The sequence below is a fragment of the Epinephelus lanceolatus genome, chromosome 15 (genome assembly GCF_041903045.1).
Source record: "Epinephelus lanceolatus isolate andai-2023 chromosome 15, ASM4190304v1, whole genome shotgun sequence".
Classification (NCBI taxonomy): Eukaryota; Metazoa; Chordata; class Actinopteri; order Perciformes; family Serranidae; genus Epinephelus; species Epinephelus lanceolatus.
The window spans coordinates 20442290-20456331 of record NC_135748.1 but is presented as its reverse complement, the minus strand read 5'-3'; the positions used below and the strand labels follow the sequence as shown (position 1 = coordinate 20456331).

Genomic DNA, 14042 nt, shown 5'->3' with positions numbered 1-14042 from the left:
GATTTGTTTAGACAAGTAAAAAGATAGGTTACAGTAGTCCAGTCGGGAGGACACAAAAGCATGGATAATCATCTCTAGCTCAGGGCGAGACACCACAGACCTGAGCTTAGCAATATTTCTTACCTAAATAATGTCATAATAAAAGTAATGAAAAAGAGAGACAGTAGTGTCTGACAGTGATTGGACCTACCCACAGTGATTGAGCAACAGCTTATGCAGGGTACGCTAATTCTGTGCACAGTAATAGGCCCCCTAGAACCAGTAGTAATGATAATGGCTATTTGTTAAGTTTATTTGTGATTAATAATTGTATTATTTGTGATAAGGCGATACTTGTATTTAACTTATGTTGCAAACTTTAAAACACAAGGATAATAGAGTGACAATTAAAATAGTCAGTAAACACATGAGGTAGCACACTCCGTACAGTAGGTGGCGGTATGCACAATAAACGCTTGTTGCAATTTGCCAACGACCAAAAGAAAAAGAAGACGACGACGGTTAAGCTGTGGGACCTTCACGCCAGAAGATGGCACTGTTAGCTTCTGCTGCTAGCAGCTAGCTGCAACGGTCACCTCTTGCTGTTACACGTTGACTGTAAACACTAGCTAAGATTTAGTTTACTATGTTTTTCGATAGTTTATTTTAATTATCTGATTTAACAACCTTTTTTTAATGTGACGCGGTTGAAATGTCACTGTCGTTGGACGTCGCGGAACTAGCTAGCGTTAAGCTAATGCTAGTGGACGTTAGCAAGCAACGGTCAGTTTTAAACCAGCTGAGTTGTTACTGTGTATTCAGTCGGGAAAGGTAATGCACAAGAGAACTGAATATAATGAGCACCATGATAAAGTGTTTGTCTAAAGAAGTTCAGGGGAAACTTCGCTCCGGAGTTGCTATCCCGTCACTCCAGCAGTGCTTAGAGGAGCTTATCCTCAACAGCATCGATGGCGAGGCGACCTGTGTGGGAGTCAGGATGGACATGGAGGCGTTCAAAGTTCAGGTGATCGACAACGGCACCGGGATGAGCGCTGAGGATATGGAGTGCGTGGGAAACAGATACTACACAAGCAAATGCAGCTCCGTGGAAGACCTGGACAACCTCAGGTGGTATGGCTTCAGAGGAGAAGCCCTTGCAAGTATAGTCTCTCTAGCCACACTAGTTGAAATCTCATCCCGGACCAGATCATCAGTGAAAACTCACGTTAAAATCTTCAAGGATGGTAAATGCATGAACGTGTTTGAGGCAGAGACTGCTCGGCCCTCTGCAGGAACAACTGTTGTCATTTGTAACTTCCTCCACAACATGCCAGTCCGGAGGAAGAGGATGGATGCTGTGCTGGAGGGAGAGAGAATCAGGCACAGAGTGGAGGCTATTTCTCTGATGCATCCCTCTGTGTCTTTCACACTGAAGAACGACTGCACAGGAGCCATGATGGTGCAGCTCCCAAAAGCAAGGAACACCTACCACAGGTTTGTTCAGATACACAGCCTGGGGCGAGCACAGAAACTTGGAGAAGTCAGCTACACACACGGTCAGTTTGAAGTGGTTGGTTACATTGGCAAAGAAGGCCACTACAACAACAGCTTACAGTTCCTGTATGTAAATGAGAGACTGCTCCTGAAAACACGCATACACAAGCTCCTGAACTTTCTCCTACGCAGACTGAGCAGCTCAAATCAGAAAAATGACAGTCCAGATGGGCAGTCTGCCATCAGGAGTCCAAAGCACAAACGAAGCCAAGAGCTGCAAGGAGTATACATCATCAATATTAAATGCCCTTACTCAGAGTATGACATATGTCTTGAGCCTGCCAAAACTCTAATAGAGTTCAAAGATTGGGATGGTATTTTGCTCTGTATAGAAGAGGCAGTGAAAGCTTTCCTGAGCAGAGAGAACCTGGTGTCTGTGCTTTCTCGAGATGACTTGGACTATGCACAACCCGAATGGTTTGGCATACACAATACAGACCAAGAAGGACACAACACGGGCAATGGTGGCCAAGTAACTAGTATTGCTCCCACACTAGATTGCAGTATTGGAATGACACTGGCATCTCATCCTGTTCATCGTAAGCGCAAAGATGACTGTTTATGTGAGGAGAGTGTTAACCAGGAGTCTGTTCAGATGGAGTGCAAAGAAGAGAGGGAACAGGGGGAGAAAACGATAACTGCAAATGAGTTGGAAAATATAAAAAGTGATGAAAGCATTAACAAAGAATTTAGAGATGAGCCTACTTCTGATAACATGGCTGAAGAAGAGGAGCCAGAATTCAGTGAGGTCGGGGAAGGCTCTCAGATATGCGTGTCAAGTTTAGTCGGACAACTAGAAAGTGAAAAACTCTCAAAAGAAAAAGAGATACCATTAAACAGTACTACCTCAACCAGCAATGTAACTTCACCAGACAGCATCACTCAACAAATTCAGTCTGACTTTAATAGTGTTGAGCAAACATTACCTGACTGCCAGGGTACAGGAGGACATGATCATACTTTAGTAAGTAACAAAAAGATAAGTCTGTCTGATCCATTCATTCATGAAAATCTGCTGAGTCAGGGCCCAACCCAAATTAATAAGTCAGTATTTCAGCAGCAACTTTTCGCACAGAAATGTGAAAAGAAATCCTTTGCGTCAAAACACAAAATCTCACTGGATGTGGGCCAGGACAGAACTTATCAGACACAATACAAAGACGTCACTCCTGTAATCCCCTCAAAGATTCCCAGAATTGCATCTTGTCAAAAGTTGTCTTTATGTAAAGAGCCTGGATCTCTTGAGAAGTTTAGGAGAGCATATGGTGAATCCGATGGACTGAAACTACCCTCTCAAGAGACTCATCAAGAGAATAATTTTAGACTTCCTCAGACAGACGGCTTTGTTTTGAATCTCCGGAATTTGCTGGTTTGCCAGAAAGATCAGCAAGATGGTAGTGTCACAGAGATGGAAACAGAAAAGGCACAGAGCAGCCTCCGAAGCCCACCAACGCTCTCAGTTTTCACAAAGTTGAAACCAGTCTCAGGGCAGCATAGAAGCAAAAAATCTTTGGCAGCCAAACTCTGCCAATTGAAACAACACAAGGCAGACAATTCAAAAGTATTACCCAACTTGTCCAGGACTACCTCACAGGAAAATACCTGTCTAAGTGGTGGTAATGACGGCACCCAAGATAGCAATAACAACGAGAATCACGGTGACACTGCAGTGAATCCTGAGCCAGTCCCGTGTTGCAGTACAAATCCTCTGCTGGCTGAGAGGGAAGAGGCTACAATGTCAGGTGACTGGCTTCACCACTACGATGCATCTGTGGGAAAGACGGTTTACGTTAACAAAGTGACTGGACTTAGCAGATATGAAGACCCACCTACTGAAGAAACACAAGTGCACTGTACATCTGATGTCACCAATATGGCAGTTAGTGTCATCTCTGAAATGGGTGAGTTGGTAGTTTTTTTTCTATGTGCATATCAGCAGGTTATGTTGTACTCAACATTAATTAACCAAGATATCTCCACTGTCGCTGTTGTTCCTGCTCCTTAAAACTGTAGGGATGGAATACAGATGTTACCCATTTCAGGTGGATCTAGTGTTGCCCTTCTTGCCTAAATCAAGGACAGAAAGAGTGATTAGTACAGGGCTTGATGACAGAGGTACCCCACAGACAGATCAGATTATACACCCTTTAGGGAGTTCAATACACACAATATGCAAAATTAACATCTGTTTGTTTGTGTTCATGTATAATTTTGTTTGTCTTAAAAAGATGCCAATGGTGAGAGCCCCACCTCACTCACATCGTTGTACTCGAAATGGAATAATCCTGTGTTTGTTCGACCTCCAATGGTAAGCAAAACTTGTCTGTTTGCTTTATATTAGAATGTGCTTGTGAATCTTTGGTTGTAGAAGAAGGATTTTGCAAGGATTTACATTTTTTTCCTGTGCTAAAGTGTATTGTTAATGCTGTTTTTAATGATGCATAATGAACTGTACTGCACTAACAGGTCGGTGTGGACATATCAAGTGGGCAAGCTGATGGACTCGCTGTCAAGATCCACAACATCCTGTTTCCATACCGTTTTTCTAAGGCCATGATTCACTCAATGAAGGCACTTTTCTTTTGTGGTTTCCTTTTGCATACTCTGACAAAATGTTCATCACAATGCTTCTGCCATTTTAACCTTCATTGATGTTATGAAGTAATTGCCATTTAATTACCTTATAGGTTATTCATCAAGTGGATAAGAAGTTTCTGGCGTGTCTTATCAATACAAGAGATGAAGAGCCAGCAGCACATGATGAAACTGAAGGTACAGACAGGAACTACACTGTGTGGTCACTTGTTTTATCAACATCTCATGCACTTTTAATTGAAACCCCAGGGAACCTGCTGGTGCTGGTGGATCAACATGCTGCACACGAGAGAGTTCGACTAGAAAATCTAGTTGCAGGTAAAAAAAAAAAAAAAAAAAAGCAAACAAACACACATTTTACGAGAATGAAACTTCAAATTAATAATGCTCTTGTTGTCATAATTGTATGTCCTGTCATAGATTCCTATGAGGATGACCCAGATGCACCAGGGGAAAGGCGTCTGTGTTCATCAACCATTTTGCCACCTCTCGAGATCAGCGTAACAGAAGAAGAGCTGAGGCTGCTTAGGTGTGTTTTACAATATGTACAATATAATCAGCAAATGAGAATACCTGTAAAACCAGTACACCTCCTTAAAGGCAGATACTACTACGTTTGAGAGGATGAATTTGCTCAGTTAGTTTGGCTAAAGAAATTTGATACAATACTAACATATCAGTGGCCTGCCCAATAGAGTCAGTGCTGTGTTGAGGATATACATTTCATGTTGGCCCTCTCCTTCTGTATGTTGTCCAAGATTAGGCGCCATATAGATTCTGAAAGGTTTATTTGAAACTGCAGGCTATGATTTTCAAAAATGATTGGCCTTACCTAGCCTAGAACATTTCATGTGAAGATTTATCTATAAGTCAGAGTCTGATGTTTGAGGAGCGAATGCTGCCAATTTCAGGAAAATGGTTAATTTTTTCCGCTTTTCTTGGAAGGCTTGATGAGTAGTGCGTTAGGCAATGGCTAGTCTGAGTGGGCGGAAGTTCGCTGCATAGATCAGCCTCTCATTGGGCGGAACGAGCCACCCGCTGAAGTCCCGCCCTACCACCTCCGGTTGTGTAGCAGCTTTCAAGCGCACCGTTGCTGTGGCACCGCCAAGAACGATTGTGATTGGTTGAAAGAAATAAAAAAAGCCGGGGCGTTTTTTTCTCCAATCTTGAAGTGAGAGTCGGCGCATCCAGACCTTTCTTTTCTTGAGAAAGGTCCGGTGAGCGAGACTAGGCAATGGCTGATACAGGACCTGTATGCTTTGGTGAATTTGAACAGGATACACTTGTGTTTTTTACTTTGGTGTGATGGCATTGTCGTTTAGAGTAGGAGCAAAAAATTGATTCCTAAACGCATCGCCGTTCTCTCTTGAAAGATTGTGTTTTGATGCAGAACAGTCAATAGAATAATATTCCTTGCGTAACGGATGCAAATATGCATCATGTTTATGTTCAAAGACGCTAGGCCGCCATTTGTTACTACTGTTATATTAAGGAAAAACAATAGAAGTAAATGTATGTTTATTTGTATCATAGATCATTACAAATATTCTAAGTTTTAAAGGTAGCAAGTAGTCACACAGTGTGAAAAAAACAAATCTCAAATGTATAGATATGAAGAGTTCTGATGCATCACAAATCATTTTTCTGAATCAGAATCAAACCTGGAGGTGCCCAGAGATTCCCACCCCTTATTGTCATTGCTTGACAGATTTACTTACCCTGCAGTTGGCCTTAAACTAGTTGAGGTTTTATTGGCTGCTGGCTGCTCTACACAACAACTGAGACACCCAGCAGTAGATTTTGGCACTGAGGTGAAGGATGGTAGCAATAAAGATGACGTAAAGGGTGGGTGCAGTGACGCAGCCTCATTTCACCCCTGTCTTAACCCAGAGCTGTTGTGGAGCACTTTAGATCATATGCCGTCATTCAGTTGAGTCAGCATTCTGATGTTGTGGCGGCTTGTATTACTAGTAGAGTGTACACTATTAGATGCCTTAGTTAAATCTCTTAAAGTTGTTATTATTATTATTATTATTATTATAAAGTATTTAGAGCACTGTTAAAAAAATTACATCAGTTGTCAGACAGTGTAAGTAGTAAATGTTTTAGCACGCTCTTTGCCTGATGTGGACAAGGAGGTGACGGCTCTGTAACTGCCACAATCTGCCTGGTTTTCCTTTTGTATTATGGTTACAGCAAGGATATCCCTGAGCTCTGATCCCTTTGTGATTCAGACATTCTGATCTACTACTAAACCAGAATAAACTACACTCTTACCAGTGGCTAAGTTTTAAATGATTTAAACCAGCTTTCACTATTGCTTTGTGCTGTTTTTTCCCCAAAATGCCTCATACAGCTTCTATAGCACTTAAGCTCCTTCTGTTTAATTCCTTGACTATACTGCCGACAGATTTGACACTCCTTTGTTCCCTTTTCAAACCTGTTTATTTCATACCATGGACATTATTACATTGCCATTATTGGTGAGCTGTGTTATCTGCATTGCTAATGTATAGTGGACCTTTACTCTTACAGGTCTTGTCAGGCACATTTGCGCAGTTTGGGGCTGGAAGTAAAGTTCTCCCAGGCAGCAGAGCCACAAGTTTTTGTCGGGAAGGTCCCACTGTGCTTCATGGAAAAGGAGAGTAATGAGGTCAGGCGGGGTAGACCATCTGTTATCAAGCCTATTGTTGAGGTAAGACTCCTGTAACCTCTGATGAAGAGCATCCATTGTATCACTCATTTAGTCAAGTTATCATTTTACAACTCCTTCCCATTAAGTTTACTGTTTTTCTTCTTTTTTTCATAATCACACATCAGGAGTATCTTCGAGAGCAGATTGAGGTGAGTTCGAAAATGTCTTTCTAGCCCCTAAACCTTTTTGTTTAGAGAGAGTCTTGTATAACTCAATAAAGGGTAACATGTATTGTTTCATATTTTTCGTCTCAGTTGCTCCGCTCAACTGGTAGAGTGAGAGGAACTCTGCCTCTCACTGTGCTGAAGGTGCTAGCCTCCCTAGCATGCCATGGTAACTTTAAACTTCTCTCCATCATTCAGCTATTTTTTGTGCATTAATGATTAAAAAAATTACAATTCCCTACTGAAATCTTCCTACAAGTGACTTTTATGCATTTAACAGGTGCCATTAAATTCAATGACAGCCTGAGCAGAGATGAATGTCACAGCTTGGTGGCGTCCTTGTCCTCCTGCCAGCTGCCATTCCAGTGTGCCCATGGCCGTCCATCCATTGCTCCTTTAGTGGACACCCTCCATTTGGACATGGACGAGAAGGTACCAGATTAAAGTGAAGTAGCACATCTAAACTTTGTACTAAATGTACTGTTCGAGGCATTTTACAGCACAGCAATCTGGTGGTGACTAAGCATTCTTGTCCCCTGCAGGAGTTACAGAGACCCAACCTCCGAAAGCTGAGAAGAATGCACAAAGCTTGGGAACTTTATGGAAATAGATAAGTGGGTGTGAACTTTATTTTAAATGTGGCTTAGATATTCAAACTCTGAAACATTTTATTTATGATAAGGCACCTGTGAATCCATAGGAAGACTTTGCTATTTATATAAATAACATATTTTCAGAAACATTACATTTTGCAAATACACTAAAAGAGGAAACACTAAAATAAAAAGGTGTCTTTAAAATGAGTACACCAGCAACAGTTTGATTGATATTCCCTTGACTGCACAATAAAAAAAAATAAGATTTTGGAAAATAAAAATGGACATATCTGTTTTTGCAAATGAACCCTTCAAGTAAACATTGACGAAATGTGACGCATCATCAGAAACGCAGCAAAAGGCACATTGTGGCGACCATGTAAATGTCCCCAAACTTGCAGTCCTGCAGTATCCCTCAGGCTTGTGGAAAAACATATTCATTCAATCAGCTTCTTGATCTTGAAGAATCGTCTCAAGTAGAAAATCTGCCATGTGGCCAGCGTAAGAAAACAGCAGATGGAGAGGATGCTGAAGAGCTGCACACTCTCATTGGTGGACTCTGTTTAAGACAGGAAATATCAGTTTAATAGCGTCATTTTTTTTTAACACTTCAGTCGACTTCATAGATAAAACACAACAAGCAATGAATCTCACAAAGGAGAAAACTGCTGCCACTCAGTTCTACCCTAAGGCTTGTTCCTCCTTTGGTCACGTCCCAAACAGCAGGTGATTTCCATCTGCTGCTAATGACATCATGCATGTGGCCAAAAGAGAAAATGTGAGCCCAGAGAGAACAGTGCAGCTGCAGTTTTCTGCCCAAGTGGTCATTTACATATACACCAAACATATTGTTCTGTTAATTTACCATTTGTTTGTCGCACGTCTCTCACTCGTTCCTTCAAGAGGATGAAGTCATCTGCAATGGACTGCGAGAGGCGCTCCAGATGTCGTAGCTGCGCCTCAAGGGGGGTCTGTTTCTCCAGTTTTTCAATCTAACAAAAAGGGTTGCACATTATATTCATCATCAAACCTCATCAGTAGTGGTTTGAATTAATACTCATAGTGCTCATTATATGTTATTTAACAGTATTAACACGGTCCATCACCTCTTCGTAGCCCTTTGCGTCCACGCCATGCTTTACGTTCAGTGTGATCACTTGGTCTTTGACCCTGCCACTGCCTAATGACAAGCATTAACAGCAGATTATGTTATGTGACAGAAAATAAGTAGGATTTTGCAACACCCCATTCACCTATGAAGTATTTGTACATTTGAGTTGAATCCCTCTATCACTAATAATTAATTGAGAATCATTGTATGCTATTTCATTCATATTATTTTAAGTTATATATATTTTTAAAACCTCACCAACCCAATGGAGCTGTGCTGCTGAAGCAAACGTCAAACTGGTCGTGATTTTGTGTTACGAATGAAAACTTCCCCTTTGTGGCGTTGTCCTTGTTGTACAACCTGCCGCCCAAAGAGTCAGTGATCTGGGGAGAGAGGTAACAGAGGGGTTTGGCACAGTGTCTCAGTTACTGGAGGGCCACAAGGTCTGCTTGTGCCTTTGGAGTGACGCTGGGTGATAAACAAATGTTATGATATCTTGATATGAAACAAGACTGACTGTAATGTCATGATTAATTTTTGTGTCTTGATCTAAAAGTGCTGCACTGCAATAAAATGACACAATTTTCTTAACATGTGGTTTTAGGCTGTTCTATCAGAATTACATTTTTAAAAATTGCTTCTACCTTTTTGGTGATAATATCCACATCAATATTTCTTTATCTCCCGAAATATCAAAACTTGATTTTACATTTTCCCCTTATTAATAAGCGTCAAACACAAGGGGAGGATTTACAAAAAAAGGTCAATTTATAGCAGGATGTTTTGTTTTTTAGTATTTTCAGTCCTTCATTTTTGACACGAACATACAAATAACTCTTTATGATTGAAGAAACCTCCCAAACAAACAGTCTTAAATGTTTGCCATATGTTACACCTGCAGTGCGATGCGTTCACTTACCCTCAGATCAGTCACAATGTGTGGGTCCTCACTGACTTCATACTCGCCTGAGACCAGCACATTTTTGTGGATGTCATCTTGTAGACATTTCCAGGAGTTGGCCGGCAGGTAGAAAGTAATAGAAACCACCGGGTCCAGAAGAAGGACTGGTATCAGCAGGAAAACTGTATTCATGCTGTTAGTCTCTTTATTGTAATGAGTGTGAAGGATGATGATGCTGCTCCTGTCACACGCAGCCCCCGCCCCCACTTTGGTCTCCTCCCTCCAGTTCCGGGTCATGTCACGTGTCTTCTCCGCCCCCACATGTCCAACCTCTCCTTCACCACCTCCTCCTCCCCAAGTAAACAATTCAGCATCATTTCATTATGTCTGCTAGCAGCCACCGATTCGTATCTGTGGATGAAGGCAGCCCCATATTTCTGAGGTTAGCCAGACCTCAATTATAAAATATATGGGGGTATGTTTCAAGACAATGAAATGGGGGAGGAAATTAAGTTGCTGTAAGCGAGGGAAATATGTAGGCTAAATAAAGACGACACAAGCTGCTTTGTTTTTGGAAAGGTCCTGCAGAATGCGTCGCGTCGACCTTGCAAATTAGATTTACATTTCCAAACAAAATAAGTGGATGTGGTGGGATTTTAATGCTGCGATGAAGTGTCTTTCACCCTTGATTAAATGGATGCACCAGAACATCAAGTTTTCATCGCCCAGGAAATGATCACATATCTGTATTTATAAATAGGCTCACGTTTCTCACCCCACATTACATTCATATGAAGCCGATATTTGTGAATTGGAGTGAAGGCTGCCATTGGCATCGTGCTGTGATGGGATTAGGACCAGATGTAAGAGATGTATGTTATAATTAATGTAGGATATATACAATAGGAAAATGTAAAAATAATACTTTTTTTTAAGCCGAAATGTAGGCCTGTGTGGCTGTCAGTCTGCCCCCCTCCCCCTCCGCGGATGGTACAGTCTTCGTTCATTCATAAAATTCTAGCAGAGCATAAAAGGAGGGGCTTGCATCCTAGTCGTCCAGTTACCAGGTATATACCTGGAGAAAAGACCCGAGCCGCTCTGCTCAGCGGAAGGCCAGAGTCATATTTGTCATTGATCAGGACTTGTGGGGCTTTTTTTTATTCTCCTCGCGATGTATCACAACAACCTGAAGCCTGACATGGATTCAGTCTCCCCCACCTGCCGGACAGAGTCTCCTGTCGGGACACTCTGCCAGAAGACGCCAGAAGAGGCGAGCTCTCCAGCTTCCTCCTCAGAGAGCAAAGCAAAGGTATGAATGGCTTTTGTTGATCATACATTCAACACGCAGCCCAGGAGGCGCTGCTCAGTCTACAAGCAGATTGAAACATCCATTTTTAAATGTGATCCACAGACTGAATGCTTTTTTATCTCCGCGGTGGGGGGAGGGGGAGGTGGAACTGATTGATAAGATTTAATTAACTGGGTGCGCTTAATTTTTTAACACCTTTTTTTTTTTACACGTTTGATATGTGATGTGAGCAGAGGTGAGCGCGGGTGGGAATGTGACAGAACAGCAGTGTTGTTCGGATTGTTATGATTCCGACGTCCTGGGACCAAATGTGAGCGTGTCGATGCAGCGGTTCATTGAGAAAAATAAATCCATTCAGGAGACTCCACAGCACTTCTGCGTCAGTGTTGACGTCAGAAACAATGATAAAGTCAAATATTGATCTGAAGAAGGCTATTTCTGGTTGAGTATATTTCAAGACAATAAAACACATGCAGGATACCCTCTGTTTAAGACTCTAAACATGTGGTTTGTAGGTTTCATTGATGATTGTCATCACAATTAAATCCACTTCAGATAACAATATTGGAACAGATTTATATTTTAAAAAATCTCTTATAGTCCTCATTGTTGATTATTTCCTCTTTTTTTTTCAGGAGCTCTGCCAGGACATGAGCGTTGAAGACACTCCATTTGTTCCAACAGTCACTGCAATTTCCTCTACCCCAGATTTCCAGTGGATGGTCCAGCCTACGATTATTACATCTGTCTCCCCGTCTCTGGGTAGCAAGCAAGCCAATGAACCACAAAGCTCTCACCAGGCAACACCCAAAGTGGGCGGGAGTAAGGGCAAAAATGCTGTCAGAAAGGGGAAAACAGAGCAGGTAGGTTAGCTCAGATGAAGTCTACCTGCCATTGGACAGAACAGTCAATAGTGTACATTTACATATGCCAATCTGAATTCCTTGTGTGCAACAGTGCTATTGTGCATGCTCCTCTGGTGCTGTGTGTTGGCTGTGTGCCTTCCTTAGGCAGTCAATTTATATTCAGGTCACAGCAAGTCTGCAACAATGGTCTATTTTTAGACGCATTGCAGCGAAACATGCTTCTGCCATTCTTCAGGGGGCGAATTGGCATCGGATGTTGCGGATTAGAGGATGAAATGGCTGGATTCTTCAAGGTAATAACTGAATTATTTCTCTTGCATTCCAGCTGTCTCCAGAGGAGGAAGAGAAAAAGAGGGTGAGGAGGGAGAGGAATAAAATGGCTGCAGCAAAGTGTCGCAACAGACGGAGGGAACTCACAGATACACTGCAAACTGTAAGTAAACAGTGATGCATTTACTCAGCTGTCATTCGCACCCACTGGTTGTGTGTTGTTTTTCCAATGTGGATGATTCTGGATGTCGATCTATCTGAAGGAGACAGACAAGCTGGAGGAGGAAAAAGCAGCCCTGGAGACGGAAATAGCCAACCTCATCAAAGAGAAAGAGCGGCTTGAATTTATCCTTGCCACACACAAGCCAGTGTGCCAGATGACAGAAGAATTGGAGTCTATTTTCCAGGAGCCCACAGAGTCCCCGGGGCTACTGCCCAGTCCAGACGAGGACAGACTTCCAGAGGATGGCACCCAGGAAGCTCCTTCGCTCCAGGACATGGACATCCCCAGTGATCCGTCCACAGCCATCTCTGGGAACTCCAATATCTTGCTGTGCGCCAGCGCTGAAATCAACATCTGCGATCTTGAGCCCTCCCTGGACATTAAGGAGGGGCTACTGGAAAATATGCTCCCCAGTTTGGAGGAGAAAACCCCCTTGGAGACGGCTCGATCTGTGCCAGACATAGATCTGAGCAGCTCTCTTGGGGTCTCGGACTGGGAGACCCTGTACAAGTCTGTCTCCAGCGACCTGGAGCCTCTCAGCACTCCTGTGGTGACCTCCACCCCCACCTGCAGCAGCTACCTGTCTGTGTTCACATTCGCGTGTCCCGAGCTGGACTCTCTCACAGAGGAACTAGACAGTCATAAAGGTGGAGGGGGCAAAGCTGAGTCTGTCGACATCCTCAACTCTCCAACTCTCCTCGCCTTATAATGTACAGAGGGAAGTGATCTGTGTGATCTCTCTGTTTCTCTTTCTGTTTGCAGGTCCTTTGACTTTAAAACGATATGACCAACATATGCTGTAACACTTCAAGGAGTACATTCATGAACTGTCTTGTGTGTGACTAAACAAACATATAAACTTTATTTCCAGATACATAGCCAACAGAGTGATGTAGCCAAAAGCATGGCTTTTGCTTTTACAGGAGGAACTGGAGTAAGTTTTGATTTTAAAACGCATGCTGAGAAATTCCAAATCATTTTCAAAGCCTATATATATACATATATATATATATCTATACGATCTGTTACTAGATCTAAGATGTAATGTGGAATTTAATGTATCAGTATGGTTTTGTGTTTTGGTGTCAACAGTGTATCGATTGCTGTAAATGTTGTATTTACATATTCATCCATGTCAAGTACCTGCGTACCTCAATGTCATCAACTGTGGTTTGACCTCATTGAAAGTTTTCCATGAAAACATCCAGTGCTATACTATATATCTTATCAAGATGTAACTTATGATTTATTTTTTTACCTTTCAGACTTTGACTTATTTGTTAAACTTAAAAAAAAGAGTAAAAATGAGCATTGATTGCTTATCTATGCTGCTGAATAATTACAATAAATCAACATTCAGAGTGGTGTTTGGTGTTTGCAATCTGTTGCTTAGTCAAGGTGAAAGTATTAAATGGATCAGCTTGGATGTTAAATTGACATGCCAATAAATTTAAAGTATGAGGTTCTAATTCTAAACACCATGGGTGTAGATTTCAGGGGGGATGCAAGGGACATTAATTCATTCATTTTCCATAACCACTTACCCGTAGGGGGGTCGCAGGGGGGCTGGAGCCTATCCCAACTGACATTTGGCAAGAGGCGGGTACACCCTGGACAGGTCGCCAGACTATCACAGGGCTGACACATAGAGACAGACAATGCACGCTCACATTCTACAGGCAAGTTAGAGTCAGCTAGCCTAACCTTACCTGCATGTCTTTGAACTGTGGGAGGAAGCTGGAGTACTCTGAGAAAACCTATTCTGACATGGGGAGAACA

General features: G+C 42.2%; 3 protein-coding genes across 4 annotated transcripts; 2 read left to right on the top strand and 1 right to left on the bottom strand.

Annotated features, from left to right (window-relative positions):
• Positions 1-501: 501 nt before the first annotated feature.
• On the top strand, positions 502-9285 carry mlh3 (mutL homolog 3 (E. coli)). Of its 2 annotated transcripts, XM_033642852.2 has the most exons (12): positions 502-3434; positions 3547-3648; positions 3762-3841; positions 4000-4104; positions 4221-4305; positions 4378-4446; positions 4549-4657; positions 6664-6823; positions 6949-6972; positions 7078-7156; positions 7268-7419; positions 7530-9285. In XM_033642852.2, exons 1-12 carry the CDS (start codon positions 836-838, stop codon positions 7599-7601), a joined length of 3636 nt encoding a protein of 1211 aa, XP_033498743.1. In that variant the 5' UTR covers positions 502-835; the 3' UTR covers positions 7602-9285. The 2 variants fall into 2 exon arrangements, with proteins under 2 accessions (XP_033498743.1, XP_033498744.1); XM_033642853.2 differs by lacking the exon at positions 3547-3648.
• LOC117267152 (transmembrane emp24 domain-containing protein 10-like) lies at positions 7633-9921 on the bottom strand. Its single transcript, XM_033642855.2, has 5 exons — positions 9614-9921; positions 8957-9077; positions 8690-8763; positions 8449-8575; positions 7633-8142 (listed from the first exon to the last, which is right to left on the bottom strand). Exons 1-5 carry the CDS (start codon positions 9890-9892, stop codon positions 8021-8023), a joined length of 723 nt encoding a protein of 240 aa, XP_033498746.2. The 5' UTR covers positions 9893-9921; the 3' UTR covers positions 7633-8020.
• Positions 9922-9924: 3 nt separating this feature from the next.
• fosaa (v-fos FBJ murine osteosarcoma viral oncogene homolog Aa) lies at positions 9925-13621 on the top strand. The gene is made up of 4 exons (XM_033642854.2): positions 9925-10904; positions 11540-11767; positions 12096-12203; positions 12304-13621. The coding sequence occupies exons 1-4, from the start codon at positions 10767-10769 to the stop codon at positions 12970-12972; spliced, it is 1143 nt and encodes a 380-aa protein (XP_033498745.1). The 5' UTR covers positions 9925-10766; the 3' UTR covers positions 12973-13621.
• The last annotated feature ends 421 nt before the right edge of the window (positions 13622-14042 follow it).